Source organism: Oryza glaberrima, chromosome 5 (assembly GCF_000147395.1).
Source record: "Oryza glaberrima chromosome 5, OglaRS2, whole genome shotgun sequence".
Lineage (NCBI taxonomy): Eukaryota > Viridiplantae > Streptophyta > Magnoliopsida > Poales > Poaceae > Oryza > Oryza glaberrima.
In genome coordinates, this window is record NC_068330.1 from 21,620,899 (window position 1) to 21,641,023 (window position 20,125).

The 20,125-nt window shown below is 45.7% G+C and overlaps 5 protein-coding genes across 8 annotated transcripts; 2 read left to right on the top strand and 3 right to left on the bottom strand.

Moving 5' to 3' along the window:
• Positions 1-688: 688 nt before the first annotated feature.
• Positions 689-2,965, top strand: LOC127772631 (UDP-glycosyltransferase 73C4-like). Its single transcript, XM_052298584.1, has 2 exons — positions 689-970; positions 1,165-2,965. Exon 2 carries the CDS (start codon positions 1,253-1,255, stop codon positions 2,705-2,707), a length of 1,455 nt encoding a protein of 484 aa, XP_052154544.1. The 5' UTR covers positions 689-970; positions 1,165-1,252; the 3' UTR covers positions 2,708-2,965.
• Positions 2,966-7,415: 4,450 nt separating this feature from the next.
• On the bottom strand, positions 7,416-12,179 carry LOC127774444 (uncharacterized). 4 transcript variants are annotated; one of them, XR_008017745.1, is made up of 4 exons: positions 11,856-12,179; positions 11,613-11,778; positions 11,267-11,539; positions 7,815-8,098 (listed from the first exon to the last, which is right to left on the bottom strand). XR_008017745.1 is itself a non-coding variant. In XM_052300697.1 (3 exons), exons 1-3 carry the CDS (start codon positions 12,040-12,042, stop codon positions 7,461-7,463), a joined length of 369 nt encoding a protein of 122 aa, XP_052156657.1. In that variant the 5' UTR covers positions 12,043-12,179; the 3' UTR covers positions 7,416-7,460. The 4 variants fall into 4 exon arrangements, 1 of the variants encoding a protein (XP_052156657.1); XR_008017746.1 differs by having other exon boundaries at positions 11,280-11,539; positions 11,613-11,781; XR_008017744.1 differs by having other exon boundaries at positions 11,613-11,781.
• Positions 12,180-13,829: 1,650 nt separating this feature from the next.
• LOC127772864 (uncharacterized) lies at positions 13,830-15,671 on the bottom strand. Its single transcript, XM_052298848.1, has one exon. The coding sequence runs from the start codon at positions 15,075-15,077 to the stop codon at positions 14,073-14,075; it is 1,005 nt and encodes a 334-aa protein (XP_052154808.1). The 5' UTR covers positions 15,078-15,671; the 3' UTR covers positions 13,830-14,072.
• A 119-nt stretch (positions 15,672-15,790) lies between these two features.
• Positions 15,791-17,351, bottom strand: LOC127772865 (uncharacterized). Its single transcript, XM_052298849.1, has one exon. It carries the CDS (start codon positions 17,289-17,291, stop codon positions 16,992-16,994), a length of 300 nt encoding a protein of 99 aa, XP_052154809.1. The 5' UTR covers positions 17,292-17,351; the 3' UTR covers positions 15,791-16,991.
• A 229-nt stretch (positions 17,352-17,580) lies between these two features.
• LOC127774122 (22.3 kDa class VI heat shock protein) lies at positions 17,581-19,846 on the top strand. The gene is made up of 2 exons (XM_052300400.1): positions 17,581-18,097; positions 18,973-19,846. The coding sequence occupies exons 1-2, from the start codon at positions 17,764-17,766 to the stop codon at positions 19,248-19,250; spliced, it is 612 nt and encodes a 203-aa protein (XP_052156360.1). The 5' UTR covers positions 17,581-17,763; the 3' UTR covers positions 19,251-19,846.
• The last annotated feature ends 279 nt before the right edge of the window (positions 19,847-20,125 follow it).

The following is a 20,125-nucleotide window of genomic DNA, read 5'->3' on the forward strand; positions in this document are numbered from 1 at the left end:
GGCCCAGGCCAATCAGCCTGTTTGTCTTCCTCTGTACCAGCTAGCCCAAACCAGCTATTCTTCCCGGCCCATCTTTGTTTCCTCTTCTTCGGCCCATCTGTCCCAACTCGACCAGCCTCGCCAGCCAACCAACCAGGACGCACCTGGACCTGGTGCGTCGGCCGGCCTCGCCGCACCTCGCGCTCGCGCGCGCAACCCTAACCCGCCCTCCCTCCCTGCCGCACCGAGCTCGCCAGTGCGCCGTCCCGCGACAAGCCGTGGACAACGCGCCCCCCTTTCCGCTGCCCCTTGAAATCTCAGCCGTGCTGTAGTGCCAAGCAGACCTCACAACGACGACTTCGTCGCCTCCCCGTACCAACCAACGCACGTACAGCGCCGAGCTGTACGTAGATCGCGTCACCCGAGCAGCGTTTCGCTTGTACCCGCCCGGCGCACCGGCCCCGCGACCGCGATGACGCCGAGTCGCGCCAACCATCCACTCCCTGTCGCGCGCCACGTCTGCTGCTGCCGCCCGTTTACTTTTCCTCATCTCCCGCGCGCGCCTTCCGCTGCTGCACCCAGTCCACCGCGCCGCCATGCCGCGCCACCGGAGCTCGACGCAGAAAGTGGTGCGCCGCGTCCATCCTCCCCACCACCACCACAGTCCTCCTCCTGTGACATCCTGTGCCCCTTTTTCATCGCCATCGGCCTCCTCCTTTCCCCCACCAACCCATCTCCAGTTCTCCACCATCACACGAGCATCTCGGGGCCGCGACTTCTTGCTTTTCCGCCCTCGCCACCACACCGGCCGACACGCCAAAATCCGCCGTCGCACCTCGAGCCCGCTCACCTCCAGCATCACCAGCACCACTCTCCGCCTCCCTGGCCGCCGTCGCGCCGGGTCGAGTGCCACGCTCGCGTGCGAGCGCGCCTCCTTCCCCACCGCCGATTACCGGCCCCGTCGGCGACCACCTGCTCCATCCCTTCAAAGGTTTAAGGCTGACTTCATTTGTTGGTTTTCCCAACCCACTTTTCTTTTTCCCAAACTACTACTTCTAGATGATAGATTTTTTTTTAAAAAAAATCTATACGAGTCACTTCGTTTTACATAATAGAGAAATAGTTTTCATCCCCAACCAACGAACACAGACTAAAACAGTTTCCTATATTGTATATCTTGTGCAGAAGTCCATATATCCATTCCTCAATCCTCAATAGACACATCAACGTTCCAACTCCAAGCTAGAGAAGAGCAGAAGGCTTGCGGAGAAGAATGGCTTCTTCCGAGCGCAGCAAGAAGCTGAGGGTCCTGCTCATGCCCTTCTTCGCCACAAGCCACATCGGCCCCTGCACCGACCTCGCCGTCCGCCTCGCCGCGGCCAGACCGGATGTCGTCGAGCCCACTCTCGCCGTCACCCCGGCCAACGTGTCGGTCGTCCGGTCAGCCCTGAGGCGGCATGGCTCTGCGGCGAGCACCGTGGTCAGCATCGCCACGTATCCGTTCCCGGAAGCGGCCGGCCTCCCACCGGGCGTCGAGAACCTCTCCACCGCCGGCGACGAAAGGTGGCGCGTTGACGCCGCTGCCTTCGACGAGGCGATGACACGGCCAGCACAGGAGGCGCTCATCAAGGACCAATCTCCCGACGTCCTCATCACAGACTTCCACTTCTCGTGGAACGTCGACATTGCCGAGGAACTCGCCATGCCCTGCGTTCAACTCAACGTCATCGGTTTATTCTCCACGCTCGCCGTATACCTTGCCGCTGCCGTCGTGAATGACTCCGATTCGGAGGAGCTCACCGTCGCAGGGTTTCCGGGGCCAGAGCTACGGATCCCGAGGTCAGAGTTGCCGGATTTCTTGACCGCTCATCGGAATCTCGACTTAGTGGACAATATGCGCAAGTTGGTACAAGTGAACACGAGGTGCCATGGCTTCACCGTCAACTCGTTCTTGTTCCTGGACAAGCCATACTGTGAGAAGTTCATGTGCAACGGCTTCGCGAAGCGCGGCTACTACGTCGGTCCCCTCTGCCTTCCGCAGCCACCGGCCGTAGCTAGCGTCGGTGAGCCCACTTGCATCAGCTGGTTGGACTCGAAGCCGAGCCGATCGGTGGTGTACATATGCTTCGGCACATTTGCTCCCGTCTCGGAGGAGCAGCTCCATGAGCTGGCTCTCGGGCTGGAAGCCTCCGGTAAGCCGTTCCTTTGGGCGGTTAGGGCGGCCGACGGGTGGGCGCCGCCGGCGGGGTGGGAGGAGCGTGTCGGTGACAGGGGATTGCTTGTCAGAGATTGGGTCCCGCAGACGGCGATACTTGCCCACTCGGCAACGGCGGCGTTCTTGACGCACTGTGGCTGGAACTCAGTGTTAGAGGGTGTGACGGCTGGTGTCCCGTTGCTGACATGGCCGCTGGTGTTCGAGCAGTTCATCACGGAAAGGCTGGTCATGGACGTCCTGCGGATTGGGGAGAGGGTGTGGGACGGAGCACGAAGTGTACGGTACAAGGAGGCGGCGCTGGTGCCGGCGGCGGCGGTGGCGCGGGCCGTGGCGAGGTTCTTGGAGCCTGGAGGGGCAGGGGACGCGGCGAGGATCAGAGCTCAGGAGCTCGCGGCGGAGGCTCATGCGGCCGTGGCGGAAGGTGGCTCTTCGTATGGAGATCTGCGCAGGCTCATCGACGATCTTGTTGAAGCAAGGGCGGACAGCGGCGAGTCCGCGCTGCAACCTCTGTAACCTGTCGTTTCTCTATACGATACCGAGACATTCGTTCCAGACTCCATCCAGTTCATCTCGTTCTGTTGCGTGCAATCAAAATAAATTACGATGTGATGTATTGATAAAAGGAAATATATTTGTTGATATATTTCCTTTTAAAAATTTGGCAGATGTAATTATAGTATAATTGTGATGTAATTACACTATAACTTATATGTAACTGCTATGAAACTTTCAAATATAATATTGGTGAAACGGAGGTTGTGGGGACGAGTCCTCTCACATGTGCGCGCTGTGACTTTCTTATTCCTCACTTTTACAAGTCTTGAAATAAATATAACGGTTCAAAATTACGTGAAAATTAAGTTATATATAAGTTAAACTGTAGTTATATGCATGTATGTTATAGTGTAACACTACTGGAGAAAGGGTTTTTAATCCTAGTTTGTAACCTCTTAGTTCCGGTTTGAAATAATCGGGATTAAAAATTCATTAAGATGGAGTCAGGTTAGGTTCTTTTTTTTCTTTTTTTCATTATTTTTAACTTTGAATATTGATTTCCTACATCCCAAATCATCCCGTGAAATCCCCAAATCGATCATCACATAACAAAAAGGATCATCTCCATATCCCCAAATCAATCATCTCCAAATACATCACAAATTCTAAAAAAATTACATCACATATTCAAATCACACACAAATCAAATACATCACAAATTCTCAAAAACAATTTCATCACAAATCCTAAAAAAAAAAACAAATCTCCTGCCGCCGCCGACCCCGCCCCTGCCTGGTCGCTTGCCCTCCCGGCTCCGGCGTGCGCAAGCCACCGCGGCCCTCCGCTGGCCTCGCTCGCTCACTCCTCCTAGCTCGCTCCTCAATCTGCCGATAGGAAGGAGAGGATAAGATCGGCTTTAAAGAAAAGGATAAGAGAGAGAGGAGGAATAGGAATATGAGGAGTTTAGGAGGATAAGTCATAGAGATTATATACAATATATGGATTTTTAAGTACCGGTATTATCAACCTGGGCTAAAGATCAATTTTTAGTCTCGTTTGATCACACCAACCGGGACTAAAAATCTAAAAAATCCCTGGCCCCCTGACAGCCTCTAATAGTAAATGAATCGGGACTAAAGATGATCTATAGTCCCGGTTGGTGGGCCGATAAAGTTTTAAACCGGGACAAAAAAATCATCTTTAGTCCCGGTTTCTATTCAAACCGAGTTTATTGTGGATTTTGGCCGACCAGGCAAAGATGGTTTCTCCATTAGTGTAATTATACTAGATTGTACTGTAATTGTATCTGTCAAAATTTTAGGCGAAAATTTATCGATAAATATATATATAGCAAAATTGTTGATACATAACTTTTTTTTCTGCTGCTGCTGGAAAAATCACGTTATGGAGAGTACAAATTAACCGAAGAACATTTCTGACCTCACTTCATCGAGAAAAAGACTATTTTTCTGAGTACATGTAATTTTTGCTAGCTTGGATATAACGTGAAGCTTTTAGTTTCCGGTTTGCTAAAATTATGACGCTATATTTTTTAAGGGATTTCAGTCACTTTTTTTCTCCATGTGATTGCTCGGTCTCTTATATGTATATGTATGTTTTCATCTCTCCTATTTTCTATTTCAAGTAGATAATAAATTATTTGAATCCTAATTCTCTCGTACATTGTGCATTAGAAAAATTACAATCATAATGTCGACGTTTGATGTCGCGATTCCGGTATTTGCATAATATAGGGATCATTGGAACTAGGATATACGCGAGACTGAGGTAAAAGAGATGGGGACGGGGATTTTTATACAGGTTCGGGCCCCTGAATTGTCAGGTAATAACCCTACATCCTGTTGGCCGAAGCCGGTATTGCTCTTATTCACCATAATCACACCAGTACAATATTTGGGGTAGCCTATCTAACTGTTGTCGACATGACAGTCTGAAGGTCTGACTCGTAGTCGACAACAGGGTAGCCTTCCTCCTCGAGTTCGTACCCGGCGAGATCAAAGATAGCGTTTTCGTCTCTCCTGACAGTATCCGAAGACACCGTAGGAGACTAGCCGTGCCTATCTTTGAAGTCGATATCCGGCGTCTTGTCTTGGCGTATGTTGATCTTGTGTCTTGATCTATTGTTTCGTGTCTTCTATGGTGGGTGTGTGTTGATCGTCTGTGTCCCCTCTCCTCCTAAGGGGCCTTGTATTTATACCCATAGGTGTCCCCTTGTCCAAGTAGAATCAAGGAAACCAATATGGATACAATCCGAGTAGTCCTTGTCGTTTCCATGTAGAACTCTGGTTATCCTTCCTTATGCGGAACTCCTCCTATATCCGAAGGTTGTTTCCGTATAGGACATGGTATGTGGTGGGTCCTGTCGAGATTTAGTCAACTATTATTAGGTATGTGGTATCCATAACACTGACACATAATATTGAAACTTACCATGTAATTATAGCTTGAGTTTTGATACTTTCAGTTACAAATATAAGTATATGTAATTCATAGTTGTAAATATACTCCCTCCGGGCTGATAATACTTGTCGTTTTGGACAAGGGTGAAGTCAAACTTTAGAATATTTGATTATGAATCATTTTTAAAATATTTGTCTTTCAAATATGGTGACTACATGTATATATTAGTCTTAAAAAGTAATAAGATCATATTTTTGCTAACAATTTTATACATATTATAATGAAAAATAATGGTCAAAGTTGTTTTTTAAAGACCGTGCCTTTGTCCAAAACGACAAGTATTATCAACCCGGAGGGAGTAGCTAGTTTCGAGGGAGGTCAAGCAGACTACACGCAGTAAGTCAACACTGAAAAGGAGAGTGGCGATGAGCCATGGGCAAGGCCAATGTTTGTGACTCAATTGACAATAAGAGTAGGAACCGCTGAAGATAGCAATAACTATGGCAATGTCTACAATGGTTAAGTTCATGGAAAAACACAAGGTGGTCCTACCGAAGAAAAGAAAATTACTTCCCAACCATGCCCAACAGGCAAAGAGCAATGAAAATATTGTATTATATTCCTTGTGGTAGCACCTTAAGATTAAGATCATTTTTTGTTTCACTAAACTTATCGTGTGCTCACACAATGGCTAAGGTGTTATACTATTATAGTATTTAATGCTTAAGGTTAACTTTTTGGATACATTGTGGTTGCCTGAGGCCGCAAGCATCAGCCGCGCCACCGCCCGTCCTCAGACCTCAGGTGCTGCGAGCGGCGAGCCTGTGACTTGCGGTCACAACAAGTTCCCGTTTTTATTTAAGAAGAAAGCAGTTCTCATTTTTTTTAAGAAGAAGAGAGTTGGTCTAAACCAGCCATAAATCCTCACAGTCGCTTGGTTAATTAAAGCAATCAGAAAAACAAAGGACAGGGTAAAAGCCTGCGGCAAACAACTACTGAGACCACAGTGCAACACAGGGTTGCCAAGCTCTTACTCAACCTAAACCACCAGAACATGTCCACACAAATTCTATCTGAATTTCAGCCGACACACTTTTCAAGCTACTAAAACAGTATGATCTGTGAAAAAAAAAATTCTATGTAAAAGTTGGTCTGCAATATAAATAAATCAACTTTTCAACTTTGCAATAATTAAAATTCAATTAATCATAACTTTCCCGTTTCATGTGCCCTCACTTAAAATCTTCATGTTAAGCAATTTCAAACATAGGCACATGTTGGGAAAAAATTTCTATGGAAGATTTTTTAAGGAGTAAAACAGCTTCAAAGACGCTGTTTTTTGTTTGAAAGACGCTGTTTAACTGTGTATATTGCTTATCGATAGAAAAAAAAAGGGGAATATTTCATTGTTTAGATAGGATCAGCGGCTTCACTGTTCCGTTGTTGTGTTTCTATCCGTGTTCCATACCACTGTTCCATACACCATGATGCAGGTCAGTAGATTCAAGATATATATATACACATATATATATATACATATATATATACATATACATATACATATATATATACATATACATATATATATACACACACTTGGCAAAAGAGACTCTCTTATTAGTGCTACTGATTATTATTTGCCTTATACAGATTCAGGGTCGTTCAGAGATTCCCACTTACTACAATCACATGCAAATGCCAGACTACTATCATGTTGAAGGTGCTTCATTACTTCAGTCATCTGGTTATTTCAGAACTTCTGACAAAGTCAAGGGATGCAGCATGAAGAGACTGCACAGACATTTGATACATATCCCTATAGCATGTTTGCCCATTTAAATTAAAATCCCCACCTTTTTTTTCATATTAATTAGCACCTTTACCAATTTCCAATCACATTACAACTTGTAAGGTTGGATCTTAATCTGAACTCCCATGTCGATTCAAGCTGTCAAATCATACTAGTACTTTCTCTTGTATTAGCATCAAATATATGGTTCCCACCAAACATGTTGTTTGGCTCATGTGAAAAAAATCCTAATAATTTATAAGCATCAAAACACAAGAGGTGTTTGCAAAAATGAACTTACCAAATAAAACTACCTTAATGCAGCTGTATGGTGAAAAAAGTTTCGATCTTCAATTCTTCACTTCTTCACCATAGCAAACAGTAGTTGCCAGCAGCAAGGGAGTTCCACATTTGGTACTGACCATTTAACTACACCAAGCCGACGAGTATGCGGAGTGTAGACCACGCCAAGCCGGTGAGCCCGGCCGCCGACAACGTGAGAGCAACCATGGTTGTGTGCGGCCAAGAGGAAGATGAGGAGAGCAGCAGATGAGCAGAACTTCAGATGAACTCTCTGATTTGGGGACAAGAGATAAGGATGCAGTGGTTTTCCAAGTTGTGCAACGCGGAGTGAAAAGTACTAGTACCCGGTTTGTTTTGACGGAGTAGTGACGGCGTCATATTCTGCACGGCAGATAGAAGCCGACCCCACCACCAAAAAGAATCGACAAACCGATGCCCTCCACGTGGTACGGAACACGGATAGAAACACAACCATTGTTGTGTTTCTATCCGTGTTCCGTACCACGTGGAGGGTATCCGTTTGTCGATTCTTTTTGTGTGGCCCCACCATAAACGGAGATTACAGGATTATTCTCTCCGTCAATCACCAGATTACGCAGTTAGCGATTAATCCTATTTAGCGTGGCCCTCCAGGGAAACAAAGGCGCCAAATAAAAATTAAGGCGCCAAACCATTAGACAGTTTTTCAGAAAATAGATTAAGCTTTACATATGGCACATTATTATCGGATCACAATCATCTTCTTCGCAACAACAATGGCCTCTCTATCTAATCTTCCAAGGTCAATCAAGGTCACCGATTCACTGCATGAACAAGTGACAACCATGCCGACGGAACCAGCTGCCTCTGCTGGAACGTTTGTACTGCATCATCCAGGGACAAGCTTTCATGGTAACCTGGAAGGGGAATTAGAGACGGTAAGACTTCATAATGTTTTCACTTTCTTTTATTAGTAATCATTGAGACTTGATCACTACAAGCACATCATATCTCCGTTCAGTAAATCTCATAGAAGTTTTGCTTCTTTTCTATTAGCCCTTTTTTTTTCTGTAAGTTTCATGAAAGTTTTTCTTCTTTTCTAATTTGTCTCAAATAAAAAACGGGTATATTAATCAGGATCCTAGTAAAATTGAAGCTACTCCACAAGCAGATCCCTCCAAAGGAAAGGCACCAATCATCGGTATGAAATTCAACAGTGAACAAGAGGCATATGATTTCTATAATGCCTATGCTCGAGACATGGGTTTTAGCATTCGAAGAAGCAGTTACCATTATGTGAAAGATTCCACCATAACAAAGAATCGGACATTTTGTTGTTCTCGTGCAGGTACTAGTTCCAACTTATATTTACAAAGTTCAGTGTTCATATAGAATTCATATACTGAGTTAGTTTTATTTAACAATAGGTACTCGTGGTCATGATAAAAGAGAAGACCAAATTTCAAATTACGGTCAGTGTTTTAGTAGGCCAGAAACACGATGTATGTGCCGAGCATGCATGAAGATAAGTCTTAGGGATGATGGATTGTATTGCATATATGAATTCTTGCACGAGCATAACCACATTCTTGCTACTGGAAGTCAGGCCCTCTACTTAAGATCTCAAAGGAAAATAATTGAAGCACAGATGGCAAGTGCTGAAAATGCAAAATCAGTAGGCATTTCTAATAAGGCTACTATTGATTTAATGGCAAAAGAAGCGGGTGGATATGAGAAACTTGGATTTACTCGTGAAGACATGAAGAATAGATTATATTCAAAGAGGTCATTGAAGGTAAATGAAGGTGACACAGGGGGAGTCTTGGAATATATGGAGAAAAAATCATCGGAAGATGTTAATTTTTTCTATTCCATTCAGGTTGATGAGGATGACTTGATAATAAATATTTTCTGGACTGATTCTAAAATGATTACTGATTATAAAGTTTTTGGTGATGTCCTTTGTTTTGACACATATAGAAAACTAAATGATGGTCGTCCATTTGGTTTGCTTGTTGGTGTGGATAATCATAAGAAAAGCGTTGTTTTTGGTGCTGCACTTTTGTATGATGAAACTGCTGATAGTTTTGTTTGGCTTTTCAAGACATTTTTAAAAGCCATGTCTGGAAAGAAGCCACAGACTATATTGACTGATGAAGACGCAGCAATGGCCAAAGCAATCAAGTTAGTCATGCCAGAAAGTCATCATAGAATTTGTGTTTGGCATATGAACCAGAATGCCTGCAAACACCTTGCTGGAGTTGTGAAGGAGTACAAGAAATTCAATGCAGATTTTCAGAATTGTATTTATGACAAAGAGGAGGAAGATGAATTTATAAATGCATGGAATAGAATGCTTGAAAAGTATGATCTGCAGGAGAACAAATGGCTTGAGAGGCTATTTCAGAAAAAAGAGCAATGGGCATTAGTGTATGGGAGAAACACATTTTCTGCTGATATAAGTGGAACACAGAGAAGTGAGAGCATGAACAATGAATTGAAGGGCTATATCAGTGTGAAATATGACATACTTACCTTCTTGGAACACTTTGACAGGTTGTTGTCAGACAAAAGATATGAGGAAGTCAAAAATGACTTTAAGACAACACAAAGTACACCATGGCCGAAAGTAGATTTGACAATATTAAGGCAAGCAACAAGAATTTATACTCCAGCAATATTTAAAGTGTTTCAGGAACAAGTGTTGCAAACATTGAACTGTGACCTATACTACTGTGGTGATATTGATGCTGAAATGGTGTACAAATTAAAAGTTCACGGTAAGCACCATGAGCATGTTGTAAAATTTTCTCCAACAGAAGGTAAAGTCAGGTGCAGCTGCAAGAAGTTTGAATTTCTCGGAATCCTATGTTGCCATGCATTGAAGATACTTGATGTTAACAATATAAAAGAAATTCCTAAGCAATACATACTACAAAGATGGACCATTGATGCAAAATCTCTACATATAAAGAGCAACTGCAGTACTCATGAAGATCCTAAAATAAAGTTATCAACGCGCAGGAGAGACTTGTGCAGAATGTTTGTTAAAATAGCATCTCGAGCTGCAGAATCTGATGAAACATACTTAATGGCTGCCAACAATGCACAAAAGTTAGCAGAAGATGTGGAGAAATACTTGAGTATAAGGCCTGATCCAGATTTGGGTAAATCAGGTTTGTATCCTACTCTGAGTTGAATAGTACTTATGCTAGTGACTACTATGTTATAATCTAAATCAGCTATCTCAAAAATATTTTATCATAGGCACAGAGGAAAATGTTGGCCCGAGTAAAGCAAGAGGCATAAAGGTTAAGGAGAAAGCCATTTGTGGGTCGAGGAGACCAATTGGTGGTTTTGACAAGGCAACACAACAGAGTAAAAAGAAAAAGAGTGATTCAAACACATCAAAGTGTCCAGTACAAGGAGAGGTGGTAACACCATCACTGCCATACACCATGATGCAGGTCAGTAGATTCAAGATATATATGTATATACATGTGTATACGTATGTATATGTATATACATGTATATACATGTGTATACGTGTGTATATATATATATACACACACACACACACATACACACACTTGGCAAAAGAGACTCTCTTATTAGTGCTACTGATTATTATTTGCCTTATACAGATTCAGGGTCGTTCAGAGATTCCCACTAACTACAATCACATGCAAATGCCAGACTACTATCATGTTGAAGGTGCTTCATTACTTCAGTCATCTGGTTATTTCAGAACTTCTGAACAAAGTCAAGGGATGCAGCATGAAGAGACTGCACAGACATTTGATACATATCCCTATAGCATGTTTGCCCATTTAAATTAAAATCCCCACCTTTTTTCATATTAATTAGCACCTTTACCAATTTCCAATCACATTACAACTTGTAAGGTTGGATCTTAATCTGAACTCCCATGTCGATTCAAGCTGTCAAATCATACTAGTACTTTCTCTTGTATTAGCATCAAATATATGGTTCCCACCAAACATGTTGTTTGGCTCATGTGAAAAAAATCCTAATAATTTTTAGAAGCATAAAAACACAAGAGGTGTTTGCAAAAATGAACTTACCAAATAAAACTACCTTAATGCAGCTGTATGGTGAAAAAAGTTTTGATCTTCAATTCTTCACTTCTTCACCATAGCAAACAGTAGTTGCCAGCAGCAAGGGAGTTCCACATTTGGTACTGACCATTGAACTACACCAAGCCGACGAGTATGCGAAGTGCAGACCACGCCAAGCCGGCGAGCCCGGCCGCCGACAACGCGAGAGCAACCATGGTTGCGTGCGGCCAAGAGGAAGATGAGGAGAGCAGCAGATGAGCAGAACTTCAGATGAACTCTCTGATTTGGGGACAAGAGATAAGGATGCAGTGGTTTTCCAAGTTGTGCAGCGCGGAGTGAAAAGTACTAGTACCCGGTTTGTTTTGACGGAGTAGTGACGGCGTCATATTCTGCACGGCAGATAGAAGCCGACCCCACCACCAAAAAGAATCGACAAACCGATGCCCTCCACGTGGTACGGAATACGGATGGAAACACAACAACGGAACAGTGAAGCCGCAGCCCAGCTGCTGGCACTGCTGCTACAGTACACATGAACAACATTAGGTCACAAGAAACAGGAATCCCATCCGAGGCAACTCCAAATTCATCATACCTGAATCCGAATCCTCTGTGTTCTTGTTGAGATGCAGAACTGCGACCAACCCTGCCAACGCACCACTGTAGAATACTCGCCTCCCCGCCGCCGCCTGAATAGAGAGCCCCAGCCAGGGCTCCGCTTGCGCCTGCGCGCGTGGCGAGAGCCTCCGGGTGAGGAGCAAACCGAGGGTCCGGAGGGCCATGGCCGCCGGCCGGAGTGCGCGCCTTCTTCTTCCTCCGACGACTCGAATTCCTCTTCGCCCTCTCCTCCGCCGCCGCCGCGCGCCTCGATTCGATTTCTTAGTGGTTCATGGGCTTGATTGATGGGCTTCGCTTCCGACTTCCGATTGACACAGCTTTGGAGAGGCGTTGGGGGGCCAATATATAGGATAGGAGTCCGGTTTGCTTCCCTCAAGTGTAGCTGCAGTCTGATTCGAATAACTAAACCCTCAACTGTAGTCACAGTCTGATTCGTATCCTTAACTGTAATAAAAACTGTAATATCTTCTTATTATAAAAATTAAAGGTGTTTCCGTGTTCCGTCATCCGTGTTTGAGTCGATTATAAAAATTGAAGATGTTTCTGTGGTTCGTCATCCGTGTTTGAGTCGGTTTTAATTTTATGTTTTGGTTTTAATCTATATCTCTTCTCTACTATTATAGAAATTAAAGATATTTTTGCCGGTATTTTGGTACGTCATCCGCGTATGAGTCAGTTTTAAGTTCGTTTGCTTTTGGAAATACATATCCGTATTTGAGACGGTTTTTAAGATCGTTCACTTTTGGTAATACATAAGGAATCATATAAGAAATCTGTTTAAAAAAAGATAATCGGACTCCTAACTGCAGCTTATGATTTTCTAAAAATATATATATCCAAGCGAACTCCCACAGTGAATTTCATCTTAAGTAAACCATATAATAATAATAAGATTAAAATAGACTTCACCCGTTACAATGCACGGGCATTTTTTCTAGTAAAATAATATAATAAAGCTTCCTTTAACTATTAAAACCGAGTCAATTTAACCTTCCGTAGGGGTTTCCCATCATTCTGAGCCTGCACATTTTGCCACCCATTTATAGGGAAAATTGGAGCCATGCCATTATAATTTTGTAAAATTTAAGATATGTCATCCTGACCCACATGTCATTGACTCATGTGAGTCATGTAGGTCCTACATGTCATTGAGATACCGATGACATATCTCAAACTTTACAAAATTATAATGGCATGGTTCCAATTTACCTTTTTTATATCACATGAATGCATGAACTCAAAATCATTGCAGTTCACTGCAACATCTACAGACGAATTCACTGCAACACTGACATAGAGAAAGATCAGTTTTAGGCTCAGGTATTACAAATTTTGGCCTTCAGATCAAAGCCAAACAACTACGTGTCAGTGTACATAATTTTGGCCTGTGGACAAAGCTCGTGAATTGTCAATTTTTGTGTTTAAACCACGAACTGTTTTACGAATTAAATTTGAAAATATATTGTTCATTCAATTTTTTCTTAGGAATATTCAGGATGCAAAATCTTTTGCAGAAATATACCGTCTGTCTCGCACAACCGTTACACAAAAATGACGTGGGAATAATGTTGTGGACGGTATCACTAAGTGAAAACGCGAGACTGCGCGGCCTCACGGAATGGAAGAGCGATCAAGCAATCAGCGATACCGGTGCCATGCGGTCTTGCTCAAGCAATCAACGATAATTCGTAATCCAGATAATTAATCACTAATTATTATTATTAGTTAATTGTTAATGAAGTAATTAATAACTAATCAAATAGAGTCGTTGGACAATGGACAGTGTCGCTGATTGCTTGAGCCGGTCTCGCTCTTCCATTTCGCGAGACCGTGCGTGGTCTCACGCTTTCACCGCGTGATACCGTCCGCGATGTCATTCCCACGTCATTTTAGCGTAATGGTTGTGCGAGACAGACGGTATAGTTCTGGAAAAAAATTTGTATCCCGAATATTCCTGATAAAAAATTGAATGAACAATATATTTTTAAATTTAATTCACATGGAAGCATATGAGCTCATCAAACTCGTTATGGTTCACTGCAAACTTCTACTGGCGAATTCGCTCATATGCAGTCTGAACGAATTCTCGAAATCGTAAAATTACATGAAAACATCTGCTACTGTCGAATTCATTCAGAAAAGAAAAAAAAATCTAGTACTGATGAATTCACTGCAACAATGGCCTCGAGAAAGATCATTGCTTCTTCTCCTTCCTTCCTCCGGTGACATTGGACACGAGCCCCCGGAGGAATCTTGCCGACTTGGTCACCGGCGAGTTTGCGGCCATGACGTTGTACAGCATGGTCTCCACCTCGCCGATCGTCGGCCGCCGCTTCAGCCGCGACACCACCTTGAACTGCTCCGACGCCGGCGCGGCGGCGTCGTCCTCCACCATGAGCACCCAGCTCTCGCCGCCGAACCGGAGCAGCACACCCTTCTTCTTGCTCAGAAGGCCCCTCACCTCCAGCCCCGTGAAGGAGTACACCACGCTGAAGGAGCCCACGAATCCCCTCGCGCCGCCGGCGAACCCCTCCTCCTCGTCGTCGAAGCTCCACGCCGGGTTGAACATGACCACCGGCTTGGTGTCCAGCGCGTCGGCGGCGGCCTTCATCTTCTCCACCTGCGACCGCCCGGGCGCCAGGAACACGGCGGCGTCGCAGCTGCTCAGCGCGTCGGGCGCCACCGCGTCGAGCTGCGCGTGCGCCGTGGATTCCCCCCAATCATGGGGCTCCCGTAGAGCCACACCCATCTCCTCGGAGGACGGCCACACGAGCAGCAGCCTCGCCGGCGCGCCGCCGCCGCCGCCCTTCCTCGACAAGCCGAGGCCCGACGAGAACACGTCGGAGGCGAGGCGCGCGAGGGAGCCCGGCGAGTCGTCGACGACGGGTATCTCGGCGCGGAACCGCGGCTGCCGCTGCTGCTTCCTCTGCTTGCCGAGCGGCTTGCGCAGCGCGGCGGCGAGGCAGGACCTCGCCTGGGACACGGCCTCCTCCCTCGACGACGGCGGCGAGGGGGCCGCGCCCGCCTGCGTGGACGACGAGGAGCGGACGGGTCGCGGCGGCTGCTGCTCGCGGAGGAGCAGCGAGAGATGGAGAAGAGATCGCTGCCGCTGCGGTGGCGCGAACTGCCGAGATGGTGGCGGGAACGACGGTTTGGGCGCGAGTTTGGAGGGAGGAGTGTTCAGGAAGCTCAAGGCCATTGGCGCCAGAAGCTTCGCTGCCGGGAGGAGAAGATAAGGTGGCTGCTTGCTTTTGACATATCAACTGCTCTAGTATCAGTATGTCTCATTGGCCATAATTTCTTCAGAGATTCAGTGCTCAAGCTAGCCTCTTTTTTTTTTTTCACTTAGATGTGATTACAAAGATGGTTATGACTAACTGACAGCATGCTATGCTTAACCTTTGTATTGAGGCAGACTTTCAACATCACAAAATGGGCAACGAATTCCATCATTAGTCACTGAACTTCAGCCAACAATGAACAGTCAGTGTGAAGAATACACATATTGAAGTGCTTCATCAAATGAGCACACCGAGGATTATATATGTCGAGAATGCTTGTACCCACACAAACTACAACAATTACAAACAAATAATTTCATATTCTCAGTGTCATTGGACTGTCGAGCATGAGTTAGCGTAAGCAAAGCATTAAGCTGAACCAGGAATGCTGAATTTGCAGGTTTTGAACCATGATAAAAAGTTATTCGGTTCCCAGACTCTCAACTCAGGCTGTGTTTAGATCCAAAGTTTGGATCCAAACTTCAGTCTTTTTCCATCACATCAACCTATCATACACACACAACTTTTCAGTCACATCATCTCCAATTTCAACAAAAATCCAAACTTTGCGCTAAACTAAACACAGCCTCAGATGAATATTTCAGGAACAGAACTTGTCAAGGATTCCAGGGTTGGGTCATGAGAAGCAGCGTTTCCTTGCATAGGCAGAAAGTGGTATGTACAAAATCATGCGAAACATTATAGGAACTATTCAAGTCAAATTACAGGTCATGCCTCAAACAATGAGGTAGATATTCATGTTCTTAATATTCAAATTCAAGCATTGTTCACTAGAGGTTCAGATTCCAATTTGGTAATCGATCTACGGTTGCCATGCAACCTGTGGCCCTACAGTAGATGTTCATTCAGTGAGGTATCTTCAGAAAACATTCATGCCATCAGCCATGTCAACAACTCAACATAAGAAACATGAGGCTGTTCAGAATCCCACTCCTAGGGGAGTAACCACAAGAGTAAAACAAGTTACAGTTAAGAATTGTGATGGCCAGTTTCATAATTCAACAAGGCAACTTCACTCAACAAATCATCTAAGCAGGTAATAGCTCACCTTGTTTTGTATATCTTCTCAATCTTCTCAATCCCCTTCTCCTCAAACTCACCCTAAGTGACCAAACCCAACAGCATGGACAAATGAACCCTCAGAAAGCCAGAATCAGGTGCACTAATTGATCCATTGGTTGGGGATTAGAACATCATCTTATTGCTAGTCAGATATTCGGATGACAAAGAAACAACTTAGTATTTTTAACATGTGCTACAATTTAGTTCCCAGGGGCGGAAATTCAGAAAGGTTGCAGGAAGAGACACCAGCACGACATATAACAGAATATATGTGATCAACGACTCAACGAGGAAATTGGTGGTTAAATGCAGGGCTATGTGATCAACGAGGAAATTCGTGGTTAAATCGAGGGCTATGTGATCAACGTTTGATTTCTGTCCTTCTGAATGAATAAATTGTATAACATTCACTTCCTACATAAATTGAGTTTTCTGAAATTAGGCCAACATTACCCACGAATTCCAGTGTTGTGGACCTGCTAGTAAACTGCAAGCTTCTATAATCCTAGCGAGCACACAAATTCGAAAGCTTTCGTTGGTGTCAAGTGAACTCATCTACAGCAGAATCCAAAATCAAACATGATAGCTCAAATCTTATCAAGATACTCATCAACAACTCAAGTTTTATTTCAAGATAACGCCTGGGTAGCTGATACAGGTATGCAGACGAAAGATCACACCTATATTACTCATAATATATAAAACCTGGTACAGCTCAAGATGCCCAGGTGCCGGAGCATGTGGGATGCTCAGAAGACGATGCGGAACTGCGGCGCGCCCTCGCCGGCGGCCGGGACGAGCTCCCAGCGGCAGGGCTCGAGGTCGTCGGACACGGGGCAGTACCCCGCGAGCGTCACGGCGGCGCCGGACTCCGCCGCCGACCCGAACTCGAAGACGGTCGCGTCCGCCTGCCGCTGCCGCCGCAGCACCTCCACCGCCCCCTGCGTGCCCCCGGCCGCCGCGACCTCCGCCACACCCGCGCCACCCGCTCCCTTCGCCGGCTCCGGCGAGCCGCCGCCGCCCCGCCGCCACCACGAGAAGAGCCCCATCTGGATTAGGGAAATATTAGGGTTTTTGGACTTTTTGGTGGGCGAAAAAAAAATCTGAAAGAAGAAGAGATCGTGGAGATATCACTACCCAGTGGGCCCCACATGTCAGCCTCTCCACAAGTTTTTAACTAAAGCTATATGGGCTTGTGAGTTGTGATGCGATGGGCTTCTGGGCAGCCCAGTAGGAAGAAGCGGCCCACGGAGACTAGTCGTCGTCGTCGTCGTCTCCCTCGCATGGCAAATGCAGTGGAAATCTCCAGAAAAAGGAAAAAAAGGCGGGAATCACATCGTCTACTACCTCCAAACGGAATCACACCTCTCATCCTCTGCTTTCCGCAAAAGCCATCACCACCACCACCACCGCCTCTTCTTCCTCCTCCTCCGCGTACAAGAACCTCTCCCCGCGTGCGCCCAGCACACACACCTGCGCCTCATCTAGACAGGCAGTCGATCGATCAGTCAGTCGCCATCAATGCCGCCGCGGCGGGGGATCGAGGTCCGGCAGGCGGTCGGCGACGGAGCAGCGCCGAGGTGGCGCATGTCGCTGCTGGAGAACACGTTCAGCTCGTTCCTGCAGTCGATCGGCGGCGGCGCGGCGGCGGACGGGGCGGCGGCGAGGGCCGTGTTCGGGGAGGGGTCGCTGTTCAGCCCCTTCCTGTTCGGCAAGTTCTTCGACCCGGCCGACGCCTTCCCGCTGTGGGAGTTCGAGCCGGAGGTGCTGCTCGCCGCGCTCCGCCGCGGGGCCAGGACCACCGTCGACTGGGCCGAGACGGACTCCGAGTACTACCTCAGAGCTGACATACCAGGTAAATTCACCATCTCGAGTACTGGCTTTGATTAATTTCTCTCCTGTTTTTCTCCATTTCTGCGTAGTTAAGGTCCATATCTGCTTTCTGTTTGTGCATATTGTGATTAGTTCTCATCACTAATCTTGTTAGTAAAAATTAATGAGTATAGCATGTTTTAGTTTGTGTATGCTCTTCCTTAGTTCATAGATTATCTTCCTTAGCATGTTTTAGCACGTTCTGAAGGGAAAAAAAACTGAGTTAACCTTACACATTTGTCAGAGATTATCTTGCTTGTGCGCAATCCAATCTTCAGGTTAACTGGCAGGAACAGCTGAGCCTGATAAATGTTTGTACTTTGTACTAGTGTTGCTGGATCAATTTTCTGAAACAGAAGTTCTTGCAAAGAGTGCACCAAATTAATTCACATGCCGTATTGCTATCAGCAAGAACTTCAGAATCAGATTCAGATGCCACGGAGACAGGGAGTTTTTTCAACTTCCTGTAGGAAACCAAACAGTTGACATTTGCTAGAAGTAACCGGGTTATACCAGAGGATAAAACTTGCAACATGAAAGTAACTAGGGTCATGTGGTTTCCCCCTTTTTCTTCCTGCGCTTTTCTCTGCTTTTTCACTACAGTAACATTGCGATCTCGCTGTCTCTGAATTTACATATTCTTTGCGTCTGGTTGCGGTGCACCATCCACCATGGTCCAAAAAAAAGCAGACAATTTTTTAATCAGATGAGGAAGAGAAAAAAGCAGTCATGGCGTGTGCCGGACGATTACGAAACCCTAAAAAGAACCTAATCGCTTTCACATTATTGTAGTGAAACTAGTGATCGAGTTAATCAAGAAGCAACTGCTGAGAGACTAGCCAACTGATTTTTGTTCAGGTGGGAGGAAATGCGACGTGGAGGTGAGCGGCGACGACGCCATGAGGGTGGTCGACGTCAGCGGGCTGTGGCGGGCGGCGCCGCCGCCGCCTCCGCCGGACGGCCGGGACTGGCGCGCCGGGCGGTGGTGGGAGCACGGCTTCGTCCGGCGCGTCGAGCTGCCGGAGGACGCGGACTGGAGGAAAGTGGAGGCCTTCTTCGACGACGGCGAGGGGTTGCTCGAGATCAAGGTGCCCAAGTCCGGCGACGCCCACCAAGCGGCGGCCGCCACCGCCTGAGAATCCTAACCTCGCCGGCGTCGCCGCGCGATTGGAGAGAGCAAATTATTCTTCTTCTGAGTTCTGACAGTGACGGTGAAGATGGCACAAAACTTGATAAGAATTTCTCAAAGATATGGAGGGACCAAAAAGTGAGCAAAGATCATCTCACACATGTTGCATATGCATTAACGTCCAATCCATGTGCCTGCAGATGATTTGTACTAGTACTAATGTGTTAGCTTACCGTTAAAAATGGATCATTAATTAGCATCGTGCATATGCATCAGCATCACAGTCACAGCATCGCTGTCGAATTGGTCGACGATAAAATGGGTCATCGAGATCATAAATTCGATTCCGGAATACATGAACATATATACATATCTAGGTCGCTGCTTTGAGAAAGTTGGATTCTTCCATTTTCTTTCGGCCATGATGTCTCGCTATCACCCCGTTCTTTTTTCTCTCCCAGTGGCGGCAGATGAGAATCGGAATTGACGAAAGCAAGACTGCTTTTTCTTCAGATCTTCAGGTAATTGTACCGCGTCGAAACTTTGATTGGCCTGATGGCTGATGGCACTCATCATTTTGGTCACTGGATTGCTTTAGATTTTTGGTCACTGGATTGATTTAGATTTTCAGCAAATAAATAAAAAAATAAAAAAGCATTTTCTTTCACTCTCAGTGCGCACCTGGCAGTTGTTCGGTTTTTTTGTATCACTGTAGCCTGATGCCCTATTAACTGAATTCTCATGCCACTCGATTAGATGAACATGTCGACAAGTGTCACTAGGAACTCCCTGTTCTTTCCGATTCTTTATCAGCAGCTTTTACTGGTGCATCATGTATGGTATCCTGGAGTAATCTGTACTGGCAAATGACAAGAAAGTGCA